Source organism: Manis pentadactyla, chromosome 11, assembly GCF_030020395.1.
Source record: "Manis pentadactyla isolate mManPen7 chromosome 11, mManPen7.hap1, whole genome shotgun sequence".
NCBI classification, from domain to species: Eukaryota; Metazoa; Chordata; class Mammalia; order Pholidota; family Manidae; genus Manis; species Manis pentadactyla.
In genome coordinates this window covers 25,080,189-25,108,146 of record NC_080029.1, presented here as the reverse complement: position 1 = coordinate 25,108,146, position 27,958 = coordinate 25,080,189, and the positions used below count along the sequence as shown (strand labels likewise).

Below are 27,958 nucleotides of genomic sequence, written 5' to 3'. Positions count from 1 at the left end.
GCAAACATTCAGCATGTTCTGTTGCTTAGTTCTGTGGTAGTAGCAAACACAGTCCGTTCATGAGGCAGCATGATGTAAGGATTAAGAGAACAGACTCTAAGCCTGTCTGAACCTTGACTCTGCCACTTATTAGTAGTTACCCCCCTATGGCAAGCTACTTATCTTCTCTGTGCCCCAACTTCCCCACCTGCAAAATGGGGATACAACAGTGCCTACTTCATAGGGTTATCCTGATGATTACATAAGATAATGCATCTAAACTGACTAGAGTAGACTGTGTTCAATTGCTTGTACTTTTATTGTTGTTATCTTATTAAGGAGATGGGAAGAGGCATAACATCTACTTTTCTGGGCTTAAGAGCTAATTTTGAAATAGGCTACCTATCCCACCTCCCTCTCCACCCCTCCCACCTAGAGGGGCCTTCTCCCTGGTCCCTACCCCATGTTCTCATGCTTCCCTAAGCCCACCTGTCACAGACCACCACCCCTGCCTCCATCCCCAAGTGCTCCATGCCCCAACGTCACCCCTTCTTCATAACAGGCAAATTCCTGTCCCCTTGATACTGAAGATGTCAGCCACTAGTTAGGAAGAAAGGACTGAGTGAAAGTCAGGGAGAATCCATTAGTCTTCTCAGAGGTGTTTGTTTTTAAAAAGAGTAAAATGAATTCTGATTGGTAGAAGTTCTAATTGTAAAACATACAAGAGGTGCAGGTCAAACAAAGTGCATGCTGGGAGTGGGGAGGGGAAAGGAATTCCCCTTCTTTGTGGACAATCAGCTCCCTCAGCTAATTTTGCTTTATGCAACATATTCCTTCTCTCCATTTCTTTTTTCTTTTTTTCAATTGGGGTAAAATTCATATACCATAAAATTCACTACATCCAAGTGTACAATTCAGTGGTTTTTAGTACATTCATAAGGTTGTGCAACCATACCACTACCCAATTCCAGAACATTTCATCACCTCAAAAAGACATTCCATACCCATCTGCAGTCATTCCCCATATGCGCCCTCCCTCCAGATCCTAGAAACTTCTAATCTAGTTTCTGTCTCTATGGATCTGCCAATTCTAGGCATTTCGTACAAATGGAATCATACACTATGTGTCTGACTTCTTTCACTTAGCATAATGTTTACTACAAGATTTATCTATGTTGTACCATGTATCAATGCTTCATTCCTTTTTTTGGTTGAATAATATTCCATTGTACAGATATACCACAGTCTGTTTATCCATTCATCAGTTAATGGGCTCTCTCTCTATTTCTGAACCCAGAGAACTCCTAAAAACACCAAAGATTTTCTGTGAAAGCAGCTGATCTAGAATGTCAGAGAATTCTTTTTACAAGCCCAAGAATAAAATGCAAAATGAGGCTTGGCTCCAGCCCCTGGGAGAAAGCTGCCTTTCACCACTGCTCACCTTTCCCAGAGGTGGGTGCACGTCAAAGAAAAAGGTGCGGTTGATATAGTAACTTCCCATTTTTCCAAAGTGAGTCTCATCCCAACTAAAGGGAAAGCAGAAAGAGAAATGATAATTTTTGAACTGTCATACAACCCAAATAACCTTAATAAAGCACACTTAAAATTACAGTTAAGGCCAAAGGCAATTAAAATTAATGAGAATTTAAAAAAAAAGCTTTTGACACAAGTGATTTGAGGAAGCAAGACATCAAGCTGGTCATTAACCTTCATTTACATAGAGAGAAAGGTCAGCAAAAATTTAACAACCAGTCACTATAAATTTAAGTTAAATCTATACTTACTCTTTATCTTGAGTTTCTACATACTTTAAAAGGACAGAGTTTTCCTATAACATAGAAAGGTTTGTAGAAAGAGTTTTCTTCCAAATCTGTTCACTTCTAACCCTCAACTACCAGAAACTACATTATTATTGCTATCATAAGCTATACTGTGGCTACTTAGAGTAGCCTATAACCACCGTTGTCATAGAAGTTGGATTTTGCTCATCAACCTGTGATAACCTGCTGACTATGAATTCACTCATCTTATTATAAGAAACTAACCAGTGTATAAAAATTGAGGTAAGAGTCTATCTAAAACCTATCCTCATTGTACAAATTATTTTGCAAGTAAATAAGTGATTCTAATATATCAGCTTTTAAACACCATGTAAAAAATTTCTTCTATACAACCACATAAACCTCTTCACATCCTGCAAGAGGACGTTCTAGCAGCAGCCCAGTTATCCAGCAGAGCCTGGCCATTTCTGTTTGTCAGGCTCCTCTTGCAGCTCAGGAGAAGGTTGCTTTCTAGTGACTATCCATTCCAGGTCAATTTCCATAAGCAGTTATTACCCATCTACAATGTAAGGGGCAAACATGTTTTTCCCAGAAATATAGGGTTCTTTTTGGGGGAGGGGTTTGTTTGTTTGTTTTACTCAGTAGGTCCAACTGATAGGCAGAAAAGTAAATTCCTTCTGCATCTGCTAAACACACTGCTTGACATGAAGTAAGGACAGTACTGATAATGTAAAAGAGAGAAATAACTTCCAAGCAGTGTGACAAAATAGATTTGCAGAAAGCAGAGAGATCCAGTCCCAGCTCTCCAGCTTCCTAACATCATGACCTGGCAAAATGCTCCCCCTCCAGATCTTCTTTCTCATCTACACATTGAAGACAATAACAGTATCTGCCATGCTCCCTCGCAGGTAGTATTAGGGCTCGATTCAGATAATACACGTGAAAGAACTCCGTAGACTATAAAGTCTTACACATACCAGGCACTATTTAAATTATATAAAAAGTCCCTACATTTGTGGTTAGTTTTAAGTCTTTTTGGAAACATACTAACAAAAGGGTATGAGATTTTTTTACTTCAAAATTTTCCCAAGTAAAACTAGTAGTAATATTCACATTTCCTGTCAGCTTGCCTGTGTGTGTGTGTGTGTTGGGAGAGACAGTCCTCTGCAGTGCTCCTGTGGTCCGAGAACTCCTAGGAACCCTGCAGGGTGTGCCAAAGATGCAAGGTCCTGACCGCTCTTTACTCAACCCTTTCTCAGGGTATGTATGCAACAAGCAACCACAGAGAAGAGTTAGCATCTCCCTCAGGACAGACAGCAGTCTTGTTTACTGCTTATTATAAAACAGCAGATTCCCCAAGTTCAATATTCCTCAGATGTGATGTAGCCCACTGCATATGCAGGCTTCCATCCAGGCCATAGCATCACATGGGACTCTGGGGCAAATGGGGCTCATGCTAACATGCTGATGCTCATCCTGCTTGCCAGGCCATGAGAAATGAAGTCCTTTGCCTCTAACCCAGGATTTTGTTTCTGCCAGTATCCAGAAAACAGTGCAGGCTCACTTAATAGTTTGCAAGTAGGGTAAAATAAGATCCCAGAGCCTTGTAGCTTGGGGTGATGTGGATAAAATTGTGTTACTTCCAGAACCTCTCACCTGGCCTTAGTGCATCTCCGTATCAGTAGGTTTTTCCAAGGGGTGGAGAGAAGTCCATCTCCGTATCAGTAGGTAATTACATGGGTGAGGGAGGGCATGTCTGGATGGGAGAGGTTGGGTCCCTTCTGCAGCCTGTCGCAAGAGACATGGGAGAGCAGAAGCGGAAGACTGCTTGTAAGGACTAAACGGGTTTCTCTCACTTTATTTCTCCCTTTGACTGATTTCAGTTTCAAAAATTTTGCCGCAGGATTTTCCCCCTAGCATGACAGGTAACAAGCACAAGATGCTGAGTGATAACTTTCTGTAAGAGAAGAGACAAGGGCCCCACAGGCTGGGTTAGAGGGTGGACTCTGGTTGTGAATGCTCTTGCCCAGGTAGTAGGCAAGGGAGGTGGTAAGAGTCTCCCACTGTCCTTCCTATTAAATGGGGCTGAGTGGCGAGGCAGAATTGGAGCAAATTGTCTGAATGTTGCCTTGATAACCGCTCACTCTCCTCTGGGCAAAAGGAGAGATATAATCATGACAATCGGACAGCAAACCTAGCAGCCCCAGCCAACTGGCAACACGGATACGGCTGCTGAATCAAGGAGTCTTCAAAGCTTGCAAAAATGGTGCCAGCAGTAAGGACCTTGCTATTCAACACAGAACTTTGGGTAAAATGAAAACACAGAAAGATCCTAGGTGAGCTGCGTGCTGGAGCCAAGTGGACATGCCTTGCTCGGTGTGCTCTCTCCGACTCTGTCCCGCAGTTCCTCCCCCTCTACCATGACCTGGGCTGCTTTAAAGAGTAAGAGGATGAAGGGCAGGGCCAAGGTCTCCCTGGCCACTCACACCCGTCCTAGTAGGCTGGTGAACTCCAGGAAGGAGAGGGACTCAAACTCAGGGCTTGGTTGGATAGAGGGGCCTGAGTCGCCACCCTACTCAATCCCATGGGGTACGGAGAGGATTGCTGGGTGCTGGGGTTGGTGCCGAAGACTGCAAGGAGAGCCGCAGCAGTGCGCCCAGGGACTGAAGGAAGAGGCCCCTAAGACCAGGTGCTCACCATACACACGGTAGCTCACTGGAAGGCAGCGGTGCCAAGCCTATGGAGGGGAGAAGGAGAAGGCAAACTCCCTTCCACCCCCTGCATCCCACACTCCCCACTGGGAAACGGCATAATCTCTGGTGGCCTCCATTGTAGCTCTGATGCAGGCCTATTAGACTCATTAGTTCATGGGGAAAAAAGCACCTAAATTCAACTTGAGCCAAACTCCCAGTAGGGAGGGGAAGGTAAAGTGACCTGTGAGTAGGGCCCTTGTACTACTATTGTGGTTCCCACTGCTGAGAGTCTAACTGGTATTGATCTTGTAAGTGTCGAAGAGGATTATCCCATTCAGAAACTGCCCCGTGCTGGGAGGTGATCCTGTCGCCTTCTGGCAAGTCCAGGACAAATAATATAAACCCCGGAAAAGAAAGGTAAATCCTTAAAGACAGAATGGCTTCTTCCCCAGAGTTGAGAGACCCCATTCTCCAGAATAACAGCGCCATCTGCTGGACACATGCACAGTAATACTTTTTCAAAAGGGCAGCTATCAACCTACAGCTAATAAGCCCTTGCTCAAATTGACTGCCTCACCTTTGAAAGCCTTAGGACTTTTTGACTTGATGTTGCCACTCAGGGGTGGATCAACTTGGAATCTATCGCTAACAAGGGAAGAGCTCAATACAGTTAATGGAAATGGTAAATACAAGAGTATAGCTGGCCCAGCCCTGGAGGCATCTTGGTTTTACATGAAGAGATGGCGCCTTCTCTTTGAGAGAAACTCTCTCTGCCACTTGAAGCAAAGCCACCAGCTCAGTGGGGCCCTTGATTCACAGAGGTTCTTCTCAATTCTTGTGCCAGGTTCTGATGGTTGGGCTTAATTAAACGCTGACGGTATCCATTGGGTGGCAGCAGTCATCCAGCCCCAGTGACAACTCTGGAAGCCAAGTGCAGTAAGGGCTGATCAGCACAATGGACTGAACTGAATTCATTCCCCTTGCCTTAGACAATACTCCTAAGAACCAGACAAGTTATATTTTTACTGACTCTGGGCTTTTGCCCTTAGCCTCTCCTTCTGGTGTACCACTTGGAAGACTATATACTGAGAAACTGAAATAAACGTTCTTCAGAGCCAAGAACTGTGGGAAAAAATCATGGCTCTCCTGCTGATGGGGTAATCTGGATCACTCTGTAGATGCCCTTGGTAAGGGGCAGTATTCTGATAAAACCGTCTGGAATCAAGCTGCTGATCAAGCCTGCACCCCCAGGCTGCTACCATTGCCACCTGGACTCATCAATGCCCCAGTCATGGAAACATCTGCCATCATGGACTGGGCACAAAGTAAAAGACTGTACGTTGTTTCTGAAGCAGAAGTCATCACTGCATTATGTGACTCCTGCCAAAAGTTGGCCTGTTCGTCTTGCAGTAAAGGAAGCCACACTGCAAAGGACGCTGACCCTGCATTGTTGGGGAAACTGACTCTACTAGAAAATTGACTATATTAGGACTTTGTTCCCCTCTCCAGGCTATCACTGGTGTCTCACTGCTGCTGACACTTTTTCAGGCTGTGGTGGTGATGATGCTGTTCTACTTCAATCATCCGATTCTAGATATACCATTGTGGCCCTTGAAACTAAACGATGTCATGTTTTCTGCTTTCCAAACCATCCACAGCCTGACAATGGTGCGCCGTATTTTGTTTTTTTGCAATAGGCACCCACTAATGGGCCAACAGTCAAGGTATCTGATGACATTCCACACTCCCTACCCTCCACAGGCACCTGATACTGTCAAGCACTGAATAGCCTTCTCAAAAAGACTTCTGACTCTACTTCTCTGACCTCCTTCTGTTTCCAACACCTTAGTAAAGCAGTTTGGTCATCTCATGCAGCCATCACTAGAAAGGATTCTTCTCCTCTTGGCCACCAACTGGGCAATGATGAGGACAAAAGGGGGTCATATAAACTTAGTTTAGAAATTTAAAGAGATTCTTCTCTATCCCTGGGCATGATCCTTCTTTCCCCTAGATCAGCCTAGGCAAAGGGGTGAGGAGACATCTATGGGACTCAAACCGAACTGGAGTCCAGTCACCTGGATTTTCTCATTGGAGTGACATGGTCCTAGATAATGATTATCATAAAGATAATGATTACTTGGTTGAATACACTGCTTGTCAAGTTCCCCTACAGTGGCTTACATGAGTCAAGTTAGAAGACATAATGAGTCTGTGTACATTTCCTAAGTATGCCTTTGACAAAAAGGTCTGGATATTGGCAGGGGCTAAGCAGAGTGAAGGCGAAGTTACAGGTACTAGAGTGGGATGCACTGATTACATGGCAGTGGAAGGAAAGAAACAACCCTGGCACCTTAGGACGGAACATCTTAGATGCCTAGAAGTGTAAAAACAAATGAAACAGTTAGTGCTCTCTTTTTCCCAAGCCCAGCACCCAGCCTGACAAAACACTCATATGGTACAACTAAGTCAAGTGACAGCTGTGCCTGGCAATCTGACCTGCAGCTGAGTCTGTCATGCCACTATGAAGTTGGAAAAACTCATGCGGACATAGCCAGTGTTAAACTATTCTGATATGCCTGATGACATCAGTACCAACTCCCAAACATGGATGTCTCTCGTATGTGTGCAAACACACAGACCTTCCCAACTTTCTATCAGTCTGACTGGTACAAATTCATATGCTTCTGACACTCTAGGGGCCTTAGGTTATGCCTTATAGAGGCTGCAACTACACAGCACATTTACCACCCAGGTAGCTTAACCAAATCACTGTAATGTTGGTTTAAATGACACTTGATGGTAATTCAAATAAAATTTAATAATCCTGAACTGGAGGGACATGCACCCCTTCAGATAATATGACCATGTAGGCAAAACATGGGTCAGCCTAAACACCTGTGGATCAGAATGGATAATAGTGGCTGGTTAGCTCAGTTGGTCAAAGTATGGTGCTAATAAGGAATAATAGATTGGCCTCAGACTATATGAAAAAAGACTTCTTGGTCCTTCCCACACCCCATCCTGCCCCCCACACACAGTTATTCACAAGGGGCTGAATCTAGGACCCTGGATGGCATGGTTGAGGTTAACACCAAGGGTTGGCCTCATCCTGCTGCTTAGAGTCCAACTGAGGGTAGCCTTAATTAAATGCTGTATGAGACAAACCGAACAGATTTTTATCCCTGTCTCTCTCAGCCAAGTTAATCAGAGTAGCCAATGGCATTGCATGTTCATGTGAAAATTTGTTAGGAACCAAAACAGTGTAGGACTGAGAGGTAAGACTGTTGGGAGAGACAGTCCTCCATGAGTCTCCTGTACTTCCCACACACCTTGCTGGGTATGCAAAAAAGGCAAAGCCCTTCCTGCACTTTACCTGAACCATTTCTGAGTTTGTACCAAGCAACCTTGAGAGATAAAGTAATATGTCTCTCCAGGACAAAGAGTAAGCTTCCTTACTGCTTGCTATAAAACAGTAGATTCAAGCCTGTTGTTCCTTAGCTGCAAGGAAACCCACTCTGTGTGCAGTCATCCATCAGAGCCCCTAGCATCATCCTGTGGGACTTGGGAGGCATGAAACACTGAATCTAATATACTAACGTTCATCCTGCATTCTGTGCCATGAATAATTAGTCCTTTATCTCTGACCCAGGAGTCCCGTGTCTTCTACCAGCACTCATGAAACAATAACAACCTAATTTATTAACTTCCAACTAGGGTAACTCTGATACTTTGTTAGCTTGCTTGCTTGCTTTTTGGTCAAAGGAGTTTCATTGCTGACATCCCCTACACTAACTTTCTGCTCAGCAATACTAATTACATGGCAGTGGAAGGAAAGAAACAACCCTAGCACCTTAGGAGGGAATATCTTAGATGCCTAGAAGTGTAAAAACAAATGAAACAAGAGAAAACATGGTGTCATTTGCTTTTCATTGGCCAAAATAAAGGTTGACCAAACAAATGAGCTTGTTTCAGATTACAGTATTCTTCCTTCCAGATGGAGACGTTTTAAGCTTATCCAATAAAAAAAATTTGACTCCTGAAATTGACAAAATACAACATTTAAGAAAGTCTCTCCTCACAGAATGACCCCAGACCTGCTTTCTGGGACCCCTCATCACCATCGGGGACACACGTCCCTGCTCCAAAGAATGAAGCTATATCCTTGTTAGAAATTTTCCCCTCGGCTCATGCCTGGAAATCATGCAGATTAGGAACTCAGACTTCAAGGAATTCTGTACCAAGAATTTGAAAAGCACAGTTTAGAAGCCAGATGAGACAAAACCTGCAAGACATGAAGACTGCTTCCTCCGATCCTAAAGAATCCCACTTACACCCACGAGAGCGGAACGATTCCGTTTGGAGGCTGCACCTGGCCAGAGGTAACCACCAGAAACCTGTTTCCCTCCAGCGCGGCCCCGCCCCTCTTCCTGTGACTCTCTCTCCCCGGACCAATCAGAGGGCACGTCCCTCCCCCCAGTTGCTATGGTGCCCTCGGAGCCCCTCCCATCACTCACCAGACGTGCTGAGGCTCCTCCAGACGGTGGAATCGGGTGGCGAAGGACAGCAGCGTCACTAGGGCCAGCAGGGCCCACCGGCCGGCCGCCTCGAAGCGCCGTGAACCCTGAGTAGGCCGTTTGGGGCTCCGCGCTGCAGCCTCGGCGGCCATGTTAGGGCGCACGGTCCTAGCAGTCTGGGGCCCAGAGCGGCCCCTCCGGGGACGCAGCTCGGACCTTGCCAGGCCTCCGTCTACAGAAGGCGGCATCCTTCCCCACTTCAGGATCGCCCTCCGACCCGCAGGCACCTGGATCTTGCGAGCCTCTCCTCCGAGAAGCCACAGAGGACGCGGTGCCCTGGGAAATGTAGTTCCCTGCGCCGGCGGCGGGGCGCGGGGCCCCGGCCTCTGGGCTGGGCGGGAAGCACAGTCGCAGCCCCGGCCGCTAGGAGGCGGCTAGTGGCGCAGAGCATGACGGAACGCGAAGGCGGGCTTGGCCTGGCCGAGAGGAAAAAGCTCAGGAAACTGCAATTCCCAGCCGCGCCGGGTGTAGGGGCGTGGCGGCAAGACGGGGCGAGCTAGAGGAGACCGTGAAGATCATTCTAGTCCAACCCCTCCCTTTGCCAAGACGAAAGCCTGGGGGCTGACGTGTCGGGCTCTCACAGGGCCTCAGTCATCGACGCGTCCGGAGAGTCCAGGCACGAAATTTCCTAACCTGGAAGAGGGGTCGCCCGAAGTGCGAGATGCAAGCGGGGAAGGTCTGTGCCGCGCATCTGAGTAGAGGGGTGTCGCTTAGAGTTAACTCCGTGTGTAGCGGTGGGGGGGGGGGTGCATGGGAAAGGTGAGTGGCAGGGCTCCCCCTCCAGTTCGGACGACGTACTACTCCCAGCATGCAGTGCGCTCCCTGCTCCTCTCTGCTCTGCGCCTGCGCGCTGGGTTTGTGGCTCAGAGAAGAATGGGCTGAGGCGACGTACCCTCGTGGGGTATGGTGGGTAGGCGTAGGTCGCTGTACCCACGTGCTTCACCTGCCTCTCCCTATTCCGTCTACTAGGGCTTCCAGACATCGACCCTCGCCTCTCTTCTGCACAAACCCTGCGTGCCCCTTTCCCGGCTGCCCTGACAGGTCCTAAAAACATACGGTTTTCCAGGGTCGCTTGCATTTTGAGAGAGCACTTTTAAGTCATCACAGTCACTTGGGGAGCTTCTCAGTCCCGCCCTAGATGCACCGATCTCTGGAGGAAGGGTCCCAAGAATCTGCATGTTTAAAGTGACCCATATGAGCCTTATTAAAGTTTGAGAACCACTGTTGTAGCTCAGAGGGTGGCAGCCACATCAGGTGTGATACAGCATCACTTTAATAATGTATAGGCCTCCCACTCCCAAATAGGATTTTAGGAGTGTTTCTCTAAATCGTGTGTTAGAGATGTTTTTAAAATAAAATCTGCTGTAGTGCTCAGAACTCACGTTTGAACTGGAAACAAAATTCCTCCAGGAGTGGTGATGAGATGGCTACTGTCTTGCCAATGGGTTTCAGCCCTGAGCAAGTTCACTGTGGATTCAATGTTACCAAAGAAAATGACAGCAAAACGTTCTTGGGGTGAAAGGGTTATACCGAACTTTATTTCCATGGTGGCAGGTCAATCACTAAGATCCCGTTCACTCAGAGCAAGTCTGCATACAGCAAGCCGTTCTCTGCCTCTAGGCCCCTCTGCCCACACAGCATCTTCTGGGCCCCTCTGCCTGTACAGCCGTCCTCTGGGCCTCTGCCTGCACACTCGTCCCACACAGACGTCCTCTGGGCCTCTGTCCTCAGCACTGCCACCACTCCAGCCTCTGCTCTGCTCTCCTGCAGCCTTGCAGTCATGCCACCACGTCGCCCAGAGCCCTGGGCGGAGCTCTTTGTATAGAGTCAGTAGCAACGTATTGCCCACACATGTGTAGTGAGCTAGCCGACCAGGGCCAGGTGAGAATCCTGGGCACAGGAACTTTCATTTTATCCACACTACTCTTTCTTTACTTGGGCTTAAAATTTAGCTTTATAAGTGCAAAAAGGAACATGGTATGGTTTATATAGTTATCTTTGGTAAGAGAATAGAAACTGCCCTCCATTTCATCTACAGATGGCCCATAATTAGGAAAGCTGAGGGCAGTGGCATTTAAGTGACTATGATCAGCCTTAGTACAGGTCAAAGGTATAACATTTAGTAATTAGATAAGGCATTTCTTCAAGGATTCTAAGCTAATGTCTGCATTTCTCTAGTGGTCTCATCCCTCACCAGCAGTCCCTCTCTCTTGCCCCAGGGAACCCTTCAGTCTGACCATGTACCTCCCAATAGGGTACAACCGATTGGGGTGACTTAACTTCTCCCCTTCCAAGGACACTGCTATCACCTGCCCTCTGCCAGAACCATCTTCCCTTTTCCACAAAAGGTGCCTTTAATACAGACTGGAAATCCTGGGCACAGGAACCAACTTGGATGGGCTTGGGTTCCTGCTCGTGCCCTTGACTACTTAGAAGGAGTTCGTAGTTCAGGTGTGAAAGCAGGGTCACATAGCAGCTTGGTGTGCTGGGGATGCAGAAGGAAGAGGGAACTTGGATGAAATGTCTGTAGTCAGAGGGGTGGTATACAGGGGTAATCTAATAAATTCTATTAAGTTATTTCTTATCCATATGGATAAACATGTGTCTGCTGGAAGATTCAAGAGTGCTAATTACTGGTAACTCCTGAGTCCTACTTTGAACGTTGGTTGCCCAAGAAGCACCAGAGAAGTTAACAAGAGTCCCTTAAACTTTAGAGGAGAGGTCACACATTCAGCAGGCAGCCTCCAGGTCCCTCAAGGTAACAAAAATGAGGGAAGTGGGCCAGGGAGAGGCCAGAGCAGATCAGAGTGGGCATGCCCTGACTGAAGGGGCCATTAATCTGCTCCAGTCATTGTTGCTAGCAGGAGCCCTGTCCACTATCTCCAGATATTTTAAGAAAACAATAGGATTTGTACGGGAAGCATCCCAATCTTTTGATTTGGCAACTAATTGAAACATTTTTAAATTAAAGAGTAGACCAAATAGAAAACTGCCGTGCTGCCAGATGGGGACCTCAGCTTTGGAGCCAATGATCTCCCCCAGTTATTTTTGCAAGACCAACTGAGATCCTGGAGGACTGGTGGGTGGGCACCAAAGCATCAAAAAATTAGAATTCCTAGTCTTTCTGCTACTGCTGGAAGGAATTAAGCTATCATTTTAGAGCAACCCTTCATTTTACAAATGAGGGAGCTGAAGACTAGGGAAAGCAGAGATCTGTCCGATCTAGTTCCTGCAGTGAGACTAGATCCCAAGCATGCCAGCTCCCAGCCTGCACCGTACTGCCCCACATGCACTACTGCTTGAAAACCAGGCCAGCCTGTCTGCCCTGGACACCAAACCTGGCTCCCCCAGGAGCGTAAAAACTTCCCACAAGTTGGAAAGAGACGCCCTTTCTTACCAGAGCCGAAGTTCCCCTGACGCCTGCCTAGCCCAGGTTCCCCATTGGCTCATGGGATCCACCCCTCCAGGGCACCTCCCCCTGCCCTGCAGCTCGTGAGAAAGGGACATTCCTTGAGAGGCTGAGGGTCATCTCAGCACCATGACTGAGTCTGGCAAGGTAAGGAAGGCACCTACAGGCTGGCGGCTCCTTTTGGGACCCCTTGGACCTCAGGAAGGCATGGCAGTACAATTTGGAGCTGAGGGACCCCACACGACTCCCAGGGTCTCTGACCCAGAGAGCTCTGAATCTGGCCAGAGTTGCCCAGACACAGGCCTGGGGAAGGAGGCCCAGCGGGACGGGAAGAAACAGTGCTGGCTTGGAGTCCCTGGCTGGGGGCTTTGCCTCTTCTCCAGTGGGCTCCTGGGGTGGAGAACCCACCGAGATGGATTCATAGGCATCCTTGTCCTCTCTCTCCACAGCCCATTCTCTATTCCTACTTCCGAAGCTCCTGCTCATGGAGAGTTCGAATTGGTAAGAGCCATGCCCACACCAAGAGCCTGGGTGGGGTGGGATCAGGTGGGAGGCACTCTTGGTGAAAAGCTGGCCTAGGACAGAAGGGGTACTCTGCCAGACAGGGTACCACCCACAGCAGCCAGCATCTGCAGTCTCTGGAGCCCCCAGCCTAGAAGGACACCTCCACCTAGGAAATCCAAGAGGTGTGTGGGGATGGCAGAAAGGGAGGGTTGTTTTCTCTCCCAGGCCTACCACCTCTCCCACACTGCTCTCCAAAGCCCGTTAGCAACCATGCTTAAAACAGGCTCAGAAAATCCAGAGGTCCTAGGTAACTGGCAGGGAACAGCTGTCCTTCCTCAGTGCTTATCTTTTTTGATCTAGCAAATTAAACAGAACTGGCCAGTGTCAACCGAGGCATCGGGAAAACAGAAACTGGGGCCCTTTGGTTTAGTTCTTATTTGACCCTTCCCTCCTCCCCCAGCTTAACTTGGCCCTTGGCAAAGATCAAAGCTGTAGCAACTCACTCTGAAGAACTGTGCTGACTGCTTTTATGTGCATGATTCCTTTTAAACCTGACAGCCTTCAGAGGGAGGTACCTTTACTGTCCCTGCTGTACATGTGAGGAAACTGAGGAAGAGGGAGGTTAAATAAGTTGCCCACAATTAAATAGCTGGTGACAGGCAGAGCTGGAATTTGAACCAGCTAGTCTGACTCCAGAGTTCATGTTCTTAACTGCTACACTATGCTGCCTGTCAAATGAGGAAACAGGCACAAAGGTTCATTAAGTTATTTGCCCAAGGTCAAACAGCTAGGAAACGGATGTGATACAATTTGAACCCAGGCAGCCTGCCTATGGGAGCCTAGGCCTAACTGGGAAGCCTAACACCAGGACCCTCCGCCATCCCACAGTCACTTGGGATTTGCTGGAATTAGCAGGCAAGAGCCCTGGAGTGCCAAAGGAAACATGTCTCCAGGAAGACACCTTCCTGGGCCCAGAGCCTCTTCCCTAGCTGGGCCAGACCAGAACAGCATGAGGGCTGGCACTGTAGAGCCTGCACGATTGGCCTCCTCTGCCTGGAAGACCAACTCCACCCTCTGGAGTGGAGCTGGTCAGCCGTGTTCCCTAGGCTCTCTTCAGATGTGTCATCCTCCTCCCCTTGCCCCTTTGCCCATGTCCAGGACCAGCCGTCACCATAGTTCAATGCATGTGCATGCATACACACACAGTCTCCACCACAGTTGACCGAGTGTTTTCACCCTCACCTGGCATGGGGAGATTATCAAAGCAGATGGAGAGGAAATCTGGTCACTCTGTGTCACAACAGATGCTCTGAGGCCACCAAAGAGCCCTGATGCCTTGCTTTAAATGCACGTAAACAGCCCCGAGAGCAAAGCAAATGGGTTAGAAAGGGATTCTTCTCTAGACAGAAAGCGTGTGCTTTGTGGTCACCTGAGCACCTTCTCTGGGCCCCTAGATGCGTTCATGAGGGAATCTTTGCATGTCTCCAACAATTAAGCTCTGCTCTCCACTCGGGACAGAAATGAACAGACCACTTCCCTGCTGTCTTCCAGAAGCACACAGGGTGCCAGGGCATGCACCTCTGCAGCACCGCCTGGGGGCGTGAGGGCCCGAGTGGGGGTGTGGAGAGTAAGGCTGCAAGAGTTCAGGGCCAAGAGAGGCAGAGAGCATCATGGACCTGGGGTGGTGGAGTGGGTGGCTACCAGGGAAGCTGGAAAGGGGGATAGAGCAAGCTGGGCCTTGACCACCCAGCAGTGTGGAGAAAGAAGCCTCCCCCACAGGCTCATGTCGCCCTTGGAAGCATAGGCAGAGGTATCCCCTGACTGCTGTCTGACCTCTCTCCTAGCTCTGGCCTTGAAAAGCATCGACTATGACACAATGCCCATCAACCTCATAAAGGATGGGGGGCAGCAGGTAAGGAAGCTGCCCCCAGCTCATGTGGGGACTGGAGGGCCTTGAAGAGGGTCCTGGCAAGGGGTATCGACTTCGCCCCCAAGAGATGAACCTGGTGGCTCCCCTTTGTGGAACTAGGTGACAAGCTGTGCAGCAAGAGGAGGCAGGGAAGCACCCAGGTTCCCAGCTCTGTACCACAGCCTGGCCTCTCAGTGCCTGACTCCAGGAGGATGGGTGGCACATGGGCCTTTGCTCCATGCTGGACCTTGATGGCCACTGTGAGATGCAAGGAAAAGCACAGAGCCAGGCCATTGGCATGAAACCTGTAGCTCAGCAGCCACTCGGGGTTGGGATATGCGTGGATCCTCCACGTGTTCCCCTGGGCCTAGGAGCCAGAGCCTTCTCCAGGGGAGGAAGGTATGGATGGGCAGCAGGCCTGGGTGGGGTCTTCCTGCTCGTCTGCTTCTACTTCAGCTAACTCAGGCCAGGCCTCCCAGACCACCAGGGCCTTGTCTCCACAGTTCTCTGAAGAATTCCAGGCTCTGAATCCCATGAAGCAAGTGCCGGCCCTGAAGATTGATGGGATCACCATCAGCCAGTCAGTGAGTACAGGGCCCGGGAGGCCCCTCTCGTGGTGCCCTGAATAAGAGGACCTCATAGCTCTTCCTGGCCTGTGTATGGCCAAGAGCCTAGCACTCAATAGGGATGCAGTATTTGTCAGAGGAAGGTCAGTTGTTCTGGGAAGTGAAGGGAGGGGAACCAAGCTCTGCAGGACAAGGGTCCAAAAACAGCTCCTCTCTGGGGAGCTTCTTGGCTTCCCAGGGCTTGGCGAGGAGGGTGAAGGCAGCAGAGGCGCTGGGAGACGAGGGAGGGAGAAGTTTGCTGGCTTTGTCCACTCTGATCCAGGGGTCCCCAGCCCTCACTGCTCCCCTCTGGATAGCTGGCCATCATTGAGTACCTGGAGGAGACTCGGCCCACTCCGCAGCTCCTGCCTCAGGACCCAAAGAAGAGGGCCCGCGTGCGCATGATCTCCAGCCTCATCGCTGGCGGCATCCAGCCCCTGCAGGTGGGGCTCTTGTGCACGTGCACCCTTGCACACCTCTCTACTGGTATCCCCTCACATGCTCTTACTGTCAAACCCTGGCACGCTGACTGCAGAGAGCCCACAGCAGAGTGCCCAGCTTGGGGGTGGAGGTGGCAGGACAGGGAAGAACTCTTGGGTTCAGACCTGGACCTGTGGCAAATTGGAGAGGGATCCCAGAAATCATCCACTCCACTGGGTCCCCACCCACATTCTGAGAAGTCTGGGGTTTCCAAGGACAGGTCCACAAGTGCTGGAGGAGGGGGAAGGGCGGGGCGAAGCGGCCTTCCTCTCACTGTTCCACATCATACTTTGGGATTCGCATAAGATTTTGTTTAAAATGTTTTCACCAGGAGAACTACAAAATAAGTATTAAAACAATTTATTTGTGCTAAGCTCTGACTTGGCAAATAAGGAAATAGCTCCAGGAAAGTAAAGTGACTTTGCTGAGGCACTCAGCTAAGAATGGCAGAGCAAGGACAGAGCCCAGGACCCCTGACTGTGCCCGTGTCCCCTACCCTCATGTCACTTTGTCTTTTTTAGCAAAGGAAGTTGATTGAATAGACAGGAATCCCCACTTTATAGCTGAGGGAACTGAAGCCCAGAAGTAAAATGGCTCCAGGGGTACAAGGATGGAAGTAGAGTCCAAATCTCCTGAAGTCCAGTCCTGCTGCTCCTCCCCATTCAGCTACTATTGCCCTTCCTCTCCTTACAGCGACCGTGTAAGGGAGAACCATTGGGTGCAGGGGAGATAGGCCGTGGGTTGTGGCCACACCTGTCACAGCCATGGCAATGCCCTGTGCCCAGACTCTTGCACATGTCTGCCAGCATCACAGGCTTCCAGACTACAGGGGCCACTGGGGCAACCTGGGAAGGTGGCTGCTGGAATCATGACCTCCTTCTAGCCTCAGGCAGGAGGAGTCTGGTGGAGCCCTGAGGGCACAGATGTACAGCCGGGGGCAGGTGGGAACTAAGTTTCCCTGACAGGGCTTGACTGAGTGGGTAGGGCTAGCCTAGCTCTCAAAGCCAATCACAGATTTTCCTTGGGCTGCACAGAACCTGTCTGTCCTGAAGCAAGTCGGGCAGGAAAACCAGCTGACCTGGGCCCAGAAGACCATCAATTCCGGCTTTAATGGTGAGTCCTTACCCCTGTGAGCTGCCCCAAGGGGACCTCTCAGAGCAGTGGCTCTCTTACCCAGGTCCCTGGGCATTTGCAGTAACCTCCAGACCCTTTGGTCTTGACAGAGGCATGGGTAAAGACAGACAGCAGGCAGGGTGGTGTCTAAACCTGGCCTAACCCTCTGGCACTTTTGGGAACCGCAGTACCTGAGGCCCGCCGCCCTTTGCAGCTGGATGGCCCAATTTCTGCTTTACTGCCCACCCCAACCAGAAAATGCAGGCCAGCAAGTGCCAGTGCATCAGTGTGAGAGCCGCAGCCTTGGCCAGGGGCAGGTCTTGTCCCCCGTGAGCTGTGACAGAGGGGATGGCCACTGGACTTGAGGAACCCAGGGGAGCATCATCTCACCCCCGGGTTCCCATCAACCCTCTCCAGATCTGGTTGGTTGCCACATTCCCTCCAGCACACATGGCCCGGCCTGTCACTCAGCTGCCCATTTCAGAACTAAGGAGGCCCAGGTCCAGAAGGGCTGATATCCCCTTTCTGCGTCACGTAAGATGATTCATGTGGCCTCCCCACAGCCCTGGAGCAGATCCTGCAGAGTACGGCGGGCAAGTACTGTGTGGGAGACGAGGTAAGCCCTCCCAAGCGTGCCCACAGCAGCCTCCTCCCTCTTCGACTCAGCCATCTCCCTCCACCCCGTGGCAGGTGCCACTCAGCTTCCTGAGGAGGCATGGTGGGGGACCAAGGTCGCCTTCTCTCTGCCAGGCAAAAGGTAGCTCATGGGGCAATCCTCAGCTCCCTCCTGGTCACCTGCCTCAAGAGGAAGTGAGTTTCTCAATCCTGAGGGTACTGCAGCTGAAGCCCTCGTCTCTGAAATGAGGTGGTCCAGGCTTCAGATGAGGGGTTAGACTAGAAAGTGTCTCCATTCCCTCCCAATTCTGAGAGCCTAGGGTTCAGGTGTCCTTGATTCCTCCAGGCTAAGGCCCTGGCCCTGTGGTAATTCTGGCCCCAGGGTCCCCCTGCCTCACCCTGAGGAGTGTCTTCCTGCTGGGAGCCCTCAGTCAGGCCTGTGAAGGCAGGTTTAACAGGCACAGTGACACCCGCTGAGACATGCAGACCTCTGGCCACCCAGAGCTGGTTGTCAAGGCAGCTGGAGCACAGCCTGGGAAAAGCACGTCAGCTCTGGGGACGGACCTAGATGGGCCCAGGGGAGATGAGGAGGGGCGGGCAGTGGGGGTGGGGAGGAGGAGCCAAAAGCTGATGGGAACATCAAGGGCTGGCACCCCAGTACAGGCACCAGGGGACACACCCAGCCCTGCGTGTGAATCTGGGGTGCACACCTGATGCACACCCACCCAACCCTTTCAGGTGTCCATGGCTGATCTCTGCTTAGTGCCTCAGGTGGCAAATGCCGAAAGGTAAGAGAGCCCCACCACCTCCTTCCTCCTGGCTCCTCCCCTCTAAATGGTCAGCCTTCCATTCAGGCCCTGACTTCAGCTACAGAGGGAGCATGTCATGCAGACTTTCCCCAACTGCTAAGGAGCCCCCTGGGCCAGAGCATGCCAGCCACCGCGGCCTGGAAGAGACAGTGGAAGTGATTAGTGAAACACCCCCTCCCATGCCCACTGCTGCCCAGGTGACACTGCAGAGCTCCTGCTCCTAAGAGGAGGCTGCTCACTGGTGGGCGCTCCTAAGAAGAAACCTCCCCAGAAGCCTGCTGTCCCCAGATGTAGGGTGTCTGTACCCAGCAGTGAGCTCTGCGTGTGCCTTCCTCCATCAGCCCTTCAGTAAGGCACCTCTCTGTGGAAGGCATTGCACTGGGCACCATTAGGGATGCGGGAGTGTATGACACATTCCCTGCCCCTGAAAATCCTGTGACATGAGTGGAGAGAGAATTGGTATATATAATGCCTAGCACTGTGCCTCACACATAGTAGGTTCTCAGTAAATAGCCATTGCTTGGAATAGGACAGCAGGTAACAGATGCCAGACAATACCACACAGGACCTACCCATCCCTAGAGAGCCACCTGTGAATAAGCTCCCCTGTGTGGCAGGGTCACCCTCCTTGCCCTTCCTGGCCAGCCCCAGGGGCCTCCTCTAGCCCTGTCTCTGTGCTTCCTTGGCAACTACAGGGCCGTCTCCCTGTGCCCATGCAGACCTTGGCTTAGATGGATGTTTCTCTGCCACAGGTTCAAGGTGGATCTCACTCCCTACCCTACTATCAGCCGCATCAACAAGACACTGCTGGCCTTGGAGGCTTTCCAAGTGTCTCACCCTTGCCGGCAGCCAGACACCCCGCCTGAGCTGAGGGCCTAGCTCTCAAACCTGGCCCCTTGGTTTGGGAGCAGGGAGGAGGCGCAGGAACAGAAGCTGGGTGGACTGAACAGGCCTGGAAACACCAAGCTTTAACTGGAGAGGCAAGAGACTTGTACCCCCAGCCGTTGAACCTGAATCTAGCTCTAGATCTGCCTTCCCACTCAGCCTCTTTCTGCCTCAGTCCCCCATCTGTGAAATGTGGGCAGGGTGGGATGGGAGGATGCTGGGAGGAAGAGAGGCAGGAACGTTACCTACTGTCTCTGTCACGGGGCAGTTACAAAGGTGGAGGAAGAATATAGGCTAAATGCCTGGCAGTTTACCCAAAAGCCTGAGCGCCTCCGCACCCCGTCTACTGTACCTGACTCCAAAGAACGCCCACACTGAAATTTGATAATTAAACTGAAGTCAAGGCCTCCAGGTTGTTTTGTTAAGGTGAGCTGGGTTGCAAAAGATGAACACCTTTCCTAGCTGGAATTCCCCCTGTGTCTGGACCAGGAGAGGAAGTCAGCCAGCCTCTTGACTACCCTGTGGTAGGCCTGGCGCCTGGGACCTAAGGGCAAGGAAGAGAAATAAGCCCAAAAGTCTCCTGAGAGAATCAGACAAGATTCAGAAGAGAAGAGATGTAAGAAGCAGGGAAGAAAGCATTTGGGGACCAGCTGAGTCCTCAAGGCTGGGAATGGTACCATGGTGAAGTGTCCCACTGCAGCACTGAGAGGGACCCTGGCCCTCTCCCCCAGGCCCCCACCTTCAGGGCAGCATTCTCTGGCACTTGGAATAAATCCAGTCCTGAGTGGTCCTGGGAACGGGAGGCAGGCTCCTCTGTGGGCAGTGTGAACAGCTGCTAACCAGGCTAGCTCAGATCAACCAGATTAACAATTGGCCTTGGGGTCCCTGTTGGGAGTGAAACAAAATGACCTTTGTGTCCCACACCTGAGATTTCATTTCCCCTGCATGGCTGAGGTTCAAACAGGGATGGTTTAAATGTGTCTGATTCGAATGGAAGCCACTTTTCTCAGCCATGAGTCCCTTTTCTTCATCCCCAATCCCAGGGCACCTGAAGTTCTCCCCTCTCACCAAGCTCCTTTGTGGTGTCTCATCTCTTCAGTGATTTGGGCTCCAGGCTTTAGAATAACCGAAGTGAGCCACTCTTGTTCCTGACGTGAGTTTGTCCTAGCAGAGCCGGAAAGAAGCACAGGAAGGTAGATGAGACACAGCAGTGATGAGGGAGGCTTGCCTGGCTGGACAAAGTTCACCTGGGCTCTCTCCAAAAAACCTTTACCTGAGATGAAAGACTGAGTTCCTCAGCCCCAGGATCAGGAATCATGACCTGATTCAGACATTTGAAATTGAAGGTGATCAAAGCTCCTGTGGATTTTAAAGACAGAATGAACTCAGGGGAAAGGAGGGTGGCCCCACACCTCAAGCCATGCTCCTACAGGGATCAGCTAGGAGCAGCAGGCGAGTCTCAGGGGCTGGGCGTTGACCAGATGGGGCACCGCTGCCACTTCCCAGGCATTCAGGCGGCAGCTGGCTGTGCCTTTGGGGGCCTAGATGAAAAAAAGATTTCCAACACTGCTGAGGTTACCAGGCGCTCCCACCCCTTCCTCTCCCAGCCTCGCCTCCAGGCAACAGACAAGCCCAAGAGACTTGGAGGAAATGAGAGAACTAGATAGAACCCACATCTAAGATGAGGAACAGAAAGAGACAACCTGAGACAACTCCCCTGCCCTGAATGATTCTAGAGAGAACTAGGTACAGTGTGGGGGCCGGCAGGGCGGGTGGGGGGGACTGGGATTTTTCCTAGAAGAAAACCATCTGGTGATTGTCTTACTCCAGCTAGCACGAGCTGGGCGTTGGCTGTGTGGCTGTGCAAGTGGAAATATAGCAGACGTGGTCCCTGCTCTTACTGAGCTTATGTCCCTTTACTTACTCCTGGAAACTTAACTGGCCAACTTGAATGCTACTACTCAACATCGTGGGCTTGTTGCCTATCTGTTTGTCTGTCCTGATCCAAGATGAGAGTTGACATATTTTAACTCAGGTCTCCTGCTAGATGGTATCAGAATATTAACCTGCTTAATCTGGGGCTCCATCAGCCATCCTAAAACTGGTGGCAAAAGAAATCTAAATCACATAAAAAAGGTGATACAGCCTCTGTTATCAAACTTATTGTTATCAAACCATCCCTCATCTAATGCACAAAGCTCATTTTACATATTTTTCTCATAGTTCCCATATTTCCAGGCCTCTGGTTCAACAGGAGCTTTGTGATGGTGTGTCCAGTGTAAGGTGAAAATCATCTGTGTGGCTGGGGAGGGCAGAGAACAAATGCCAAGGCTTTTCCTCTGGGCTCGGCAGAGATCCTTGGAGTCTTGTGACGTTTCTGAGGTCTCCTATCTCACTGGGTTTCCCGTAACCCCTATGCCCAAACCCAGGCAAACCTATCCTTCCCTGAAAAACAGAAATGTTTTTCTTAGACAAGCCAAAGAAACTCACCAAGCTCCCTTGAGGTGACTCACCTGGGAAGTGCTGGGTCCTTGCAAGTGTCCCCACATCGATATGTGTGCCACCCAGAGACAGCAACCTTTGTGGCTCTCGGCTGCACTGGCTTTAGGAGGCTAGTAGTCCATCTTCTTACCTCATAATGGTTTTGTAAAGGAGATATTTGTATTTTAAAGCAAGAACCTGAGCTGTGGGGGGTCTACACACAGGCCATAGCAATGCAAGGTGGTCTCAAGGCCAGGGCTGGGAACCCCCCATACTGCCTTCTTCCCCCAGAACCAAGGAGACAGCCTCAGCTCTCAAGGGCCTGCAGCAGCTTTTCCTGTTGGCCTCAGGGATGGAGGCTCTGAGGAAGTGCGGGAATGGGGAGATGAAGGGGGAGGGCAGAGTGAAGGCAGGCCCAGGGAGCCACCAGCTCAGGATCAACTGAGGGATGGAAAAGGGGTGTGTGTTGGGGTGTGGGAGACAATGGGGTGAGTAGAGGTTCTGGCCTTACTCAATGACCACAGCTCATGAGAAAGGAGAGCAGTCTGTCTGGTGTCTGGGCCTGCAGTTTTGAGTCCGCCTGAGGCTATTGTGTGTTCCAGCCATGGGGTGTTCATGGAGTCCAGGTCATCAACATGGTAGCTGCCTGCCTTGGAAATGCGGAGACCTGCTAGTGCGCTGGCTTCAGTCCCTCTCCATAGGGGAGGGTTAACCCTCCTTCAGGAACCTGTGGCTGGCCACATGGGAGAGCAGAGAACCCTCTCCTCTAGTCCCAGAGGAACGTAGCTGTGCCCTGAGCTGTAAAGAATGCAGGATTCCTAAACCATCTTGCCTGTGTGAGAGCAATTCCCTCAAGTTCTTCTGGGACCACACTCCTGACCCATCTGTTAACCTACTACCAAGGTGAGTAGCCTTGCTCCGTAAGGAACTGTCAAATTAAAACATGTCCTTCCTGTACAGGTGGCTACTCCGCACCCCAACCCTTCCCTGACTGTTTCTTTCCTCTTTGGGGGCACCCTAGATCACAAAGGAGCATATATTTCCCCAGGTGCACAGGCTTTTCTCTAGAGCTTTGAGGCTTAGCAATAATTAATTTTGTATAAAAGTTGTTTTGAAAACTACCACCTCTGTGACTCCATCAAGTTTGCAAATAAATTCCTATTTTCAGGGGTCAGATATATCTATCAATCCAAAACCATCAGCTACTTGGGAGATATTTCCAGTAAGGGCTTCTCTCCAAAGGTTGAGTGGGTGGTAAAAATCCAGTCCTTCATTCCCATATCAGCTGTCAGAACTATGAAGAACAACCAGCAGACACCTGAGCCTGGTGAGGCCACAGGGAGACCTGAGCCACAGTCTGCCCACAGGCCGAGTGGCCATGGTAGATGAAGAACAGATGCTGGAAGGCTTGGTCACTGGTAATTAGCTGCGGAGGGTCTTCCAACTCTATGGAAACAGTAAGTGCTGGCAAGCACTTCAGAAGCATGAAAGCAGGAAGGAAGCACTGCTAGGAAATACTTGAGAGCAAAGTAAAATACGTAGGATTATGTTCCAGAGCAATTTTACATATCCATTAAGGAAAGCAGGAGATTTATTGGGCAAGCAGGTGGACACATATTAATAAGATAAGCACTCATTTTATCAGCTTCTCCTAACTTTTAAACCTAACTTTTTTAGCTCTGGATCCCAAGGTCACAAGCAGGCATCATTCCACTTTGGGAGAACAGATGAACTAAGCTGGCTGCAGAGTTTAGCCAGAACCTCATGGGTTAAAAAGGTCAGGCTGAATCTGAACTGCCTTGCATGAGTGGGATTATATAATCCTGAACTACGTCAGGATCAATATGACAGATAGGAATGCCTAAAAGTCAAAAAATAATCTTCAGTATCTTATGTGTTAGCAGTGATATACTATATATTCAGCATACCTGAACTTTCTGCCTGGGCTTTTTATTTTTGATTCTGGTGTAGTTTGGTGAGCAGATTTTATTCACTTAGCTCACAGGTATTTCAGATCTCTTCCTCCTTTAGACATCAGCCTCTAAAATATATGGCAAAGGAAGGCAGAGTAAGATCTAACAGGTTCATCTTAGAACCACAGACCTCACTGAAGATAATATTTAAATGACAGCCCTTCCTGCTCAGATCTGAGCCCTTCTCATTCTGTAGTAGATACCAGGGATGTGCATAGGCAGCATTTTAAGAGAGGTCAGAGGTATCAGGGGTCATTTTTGTAAATGAAAACAGGGTGAATTAATATCACCTAGACTGTGTTCATGATTACGTTGGTGTCCAAGGGACTGGTCAGGAAAAAAGATGGGGGCATGAGAAGTGAGGCTAAATCTCCTCCCAAAACCACACATATTAGGAAAATACAGCAAATACAGCTATTCCTAAAACAGTGACCAGAAATAAGCAGTCAAGGGATACACAGAGTACAGAATATGACAACATATAAACAGGGGAGGAAGAAAAAGAAAGAAAAAAAAAAGAATCTTCAGATTGTGTTTACAGTAGCATAATAAGTGAGTTAAGTTAGACTGTTAGACAGTAAAGAAGCTGCCTTTGAACCTTTGGTAACCATGAATCCAAAGCCTGCAATGGCAAATAAGTACGTATCTATTGATAATCACCCTAAATGTAAATGGACAGAATGCACTAATCAAAAGACATTCAGTTACAGACTGGATAAAAAAACAAGATCCATCTATATGCTGCCTACAAGAGACTCATTTCAAACCAAAAGACATACACAGACTAAGAGTGAAGGGATGGAAAAAGATATTTCATGCAAACAATAGGGAGAAAAAAGCAGGAGTTGCAATACTTGTATCAGATAAAATAGACCTCAAAACAAAGAAAGTAACAAGAGACAAAGAAGGACACTGTATAATGATAAAGGGGTCAGTCCAACAAGAGGATATAACCATTATAAATATCTATGCACCCAACATAGGAGCACCCAAATATGTATAACAAATACTAACAGAATTAAAGGAGGAAATAGAATGCAATGCATTCATTCTAGGAGACTTCAACACACCATTCACTCCAAAGGACAGATCCACCAGAGAGAAAATAAGGAGACAGAGGCAATGAACAACACATTAGAACAGATGGACCTAACAGACATCTATATATAACACTCCACCCAAAAGCAACAGGATACATTCTTCTCAAGGGCACATGGCACCTTTTCCAGACTAGATCACATACTAGACCACAAAAAGAGCCTCAGCAAATTGAAAAAGATTGAAATTGTACCAACAAACTTCTCAGATCACAAAGGTATAAAACTAGAAATAAATTGTACAAAGAAAACAAAAAGGCTCACAAACACATGGAGGCTTAACAGCACGCTCCTAAATAATCAATGTATCAATGACCAAATTAAAACAGAGATCAAGCAATATATGGAGACAAATGAAAATGCCCCAACTTCTGTAGGGCACAGTGAAGGCAGTTCTAAGAGGAAAGTATATAGCAATTCAGGCCTATTTAAAGAAGGAAGAGCAACCCCAAATGAACAGTCTAAATTCACAATTATTGAAACTGGAAAAAGAACAAATGAGGCCCCAAATCAGTAGGAGGGACATAATAAAGATCAGAGAAAAAATAAATAAAATTGAGAAGAATAAAACAAAGACTTAATGAAACCAAGAGCTGGTTCTTTGAGAAAATAAACAAAATAGATAAACCCCTAGCCAGACTTATCAAGAAAAGAGAATCTACCCACATAAACAGAATCAGAAATGAGAAAGGAAAAATCACTATGGATACCACCAAAATACAAAGAATTATTAGACAACACTATGAAAAATTATATGCTAACAAATTACCTAGAAGAAATAGACAACTTTCTAGAAAAATAAAACCTTCCAAGACTGACCCAGGAAGAAACAGAAAATCTGAACAGACCAATTACCAGCAATGAAACTGAATCAGTAATCAAAAAACTACCCAAGAACAAAATCCCTGGTCCAGATAGCTTCACCACTGAATTTTATCAGACATTTAAAGAAGACCTAATACCCATTCTCCCTAAAGCTTTCCAAAAAATAGAAGAGGAGGGAATACTTCCAAACTCATTCTAGGAGGCCAGTGTCACTCTAATACCAAAACCAGGCAAAGACACCACAAAAAAAGAAAACTACAGACCAATATCCCTGATGAACATAGATGCAAAATCCTCAGCAAACTGAATTCAAAATATATCAAGAGGATCATACATCATGATCAAGTGGGATTCATCCCAGGGATACAAGGATGGTACAACATTTGAAAATCCATCAACATCATCCACTACATCAATAAAAAGGACTAAAATCACATGATCATCTCAATAGATGCTGAAAAAGCACTCAACAAAATTTAACACCCATTCATGATAAAAACTCGCAACAAAATGGGTATAAAGGGCTAGTACCTCAACATAATAGAGGCCATATATGACAAGCCCACAGCCAACATCATACTTAACAATGAAAATCTGAAAGCTTTTCCTTTAAGATTGGGAACAACGCAAGGATGCCCATTCTCCTCACTTTTATTCAGCATAGTACTGGAGATCTTGGCCATGGCAATCAGACAACACAAATAAATAAAAGACATCCAGATTGGTAAGGAAGAAGTTAAACTGTCACTGTTTGCAGATGACATGATATTGTACATTAAAAAACCCTAAAGACTCCACTCCAAAACTACTAGAACTAATATCTGAATTCAGCAAAGTTGCAGGATACAAAATTAATACGCAGAAATCTGTTGCATTCCTATACACTAATGATGAACTAGCAGAAAGAGAAATCAAGAAAACAATTCCATTCACAATTGCATCAAAAAGAATAAAATACCTAGGAATAAACCTAACCAAGGAAGTGAAAGACCTATATCCTGAAAACTACAAGACAGTCTTAAGAGAACTTAAAGACAACACTAATAAATGGAAATACATCCCATGTTCTTAGGTAGGAAGAATTAATATTGTCAAAATGACCTTCCTGCCTAAAGCAATCTACAGATTCAATGCAATCCCTATCAAAATACCAATAGCATTCTTCAATGAACTAGAACAAATAGTTCTAAAATTCATATGGAACCACAAAAGATCCCGAATAGCCAAAGCAATCCTGAGAAGGAAGAATAAAGCAAGGGGGGATTACACTCCCTAACTTCAAGCTCTACTACAAAACCACAGTAATCAAAACAATTTAGTACTGGCACAAGAACAGAGCCATAGAGCAGTGGAATAGAATAGAGAGCCCAGATATAAACCCACACATATATGGCCAATTAATATATGATAAAGGAGCCAAGGACAACAGGGAAACGACAGTCTCTTCAACAGCTGGTGTTGGCAAAACTGGACAGCTACATGTAAGAGAATGAAACTGGATTACTGTCTAACTCCATACACAAAAGTAAACTTGAAATGGATCAAAGACCTGAATGTAAATCATGAAACTATAAAACTCTTAGAAGAAAACATAGGCAAAAATCTCTTGAATATAAACATGAGCAACTTTTTCATAAACATATCTCCTTGGGCGAGGAAAACAAAAGCAAAAATGAACACATGGGACTACCTCAAACTAAAAAGCTGTACAGCAAAGGACACCATCAGTAGAACAAAAAGGCATCCTATAGTGTGAGAGAACATATACATAAATTATATATCCAACAAGGGGTTGACATCCAAAATATATAAAGAGCTCACAAGCCTCAACACCCAAAAAGCAAATAACCTGATTAAAAAATGGGTGGAGGATCTGAACAGATGCTTCTCCAAAGAAATTCAGATGGTCAAGAGGCACATGAAAAGATGTCCACATCACTAATCCTCAGAGAAATGCAAGTTAAAACCACAATGAGGTATCACCTCACACTAGTAAGCATGGCCAACATCCAAAAGACAAGAAACAACAAATGTTGGCAAGGATGTGGAGAAAGGGGAACCCTCCCACACTGCTGGTGTGAATGTAAATTAGTTCAACCATTGTGGAAAGCAATATGGAGGTTCCTCAAAAAACTAAAAATAGAAGTACCATTTGACCCAGGAATTCCACTCCTAGGAATTTACCCTAAGAAAACAGGATCACAGATTCAAAAAGACCTATCACCC

At 48.2% G+C, this 27,958-nt stretch overlaps 2 protein-coding genes across 9 annotated transcripts in view; one reads left to right on the top strand and one right to left on the bottom strand.

Moving 5' to 3' along the window:
- The window catches only part of POMT2 (protein O-mannosyltransferase 2), a 53,332-nt gene extending 43,900 nt beyond the window's left edge, over positions 1-9,432 (bottom strand). Inside the window, exons 1-3 of one of the 5 annotated variants that reach the window (XM_036913057.2) lie at positions 8,968-9,092; positions 5,186-5,373; positions 1,421-1,505 (exon numbers count right to left, since the gene is read on the bottom strand). In XM_036913057.2, coding sequence (XP_036768952.2) covers positions 1,421-1,480 — 60 coding nt within the window. In that variant the 5' untranslated portion in view covers positions 1,481-1,505; positions 5,186-5,373; positions 8,968-9,092. Of the gene's footprint in view, positions 1-1,420; positions 1,506-3,416; positions 3,549-5,185; positions 5,374-8,967 lie in introns of all 5 variants that reach the window. The other 4 variants (XM_057488278.1, XM_036913056.2, XM_057488277.1 and 1 more) reach the window with 4 other exon arrangements.
- Positions 9,433-9,569: 137 nt separating this feature from the next.
- On the top strand, positions 9,570-19,763 carry GSTZ1 (glutathione S-transferase zeta 1). Of its 4 annotated transcripts, none has more exons than XM_036913066.2 (9): positions 9,570-9,703; positions 12,886-12,937; positions 14,785-14,852; positions 15,353-15,433; positions 15,772-15,897; positions 16,969-17,047; positions 17,611-17,663; positions 18,401-18,450; positions 19,224-19,763. In XM_036913066.2, the coding sequence occupies exons 1-9, from the start codon at positions 9,689-9,691 to the stop codon at positions 19,348-19,350; spliced, it is 651 nt and encodes a 216-aa protein (XP_036768961.2). In that variant the 5' UTR covers positions 9,570-9,688; the 3' UTR covers positions 19,351-19,763. The 4 variants fall into 4 exon arrangements, with proteins under 4 accessions (XP_036768961.2, XP_036768962.2, XP_057344263.1 ...); XM_036913065.2 differs by lacking the exon at positions 9,570-9,703 and adding an exon at positions 12,489-12,583; XM_036913067.2 differs by lacking the exons at positions 17,611-17,663; positions 18,401-18,450; positions 19,224-19,763 and adding exons at positions 12,495-12,583; positions 17,303-17,444 and having other exon boundaries at positions 9,624-9,703.
- Positions 19,764-27,958: the final 8,195 nt, after the last annotated feature.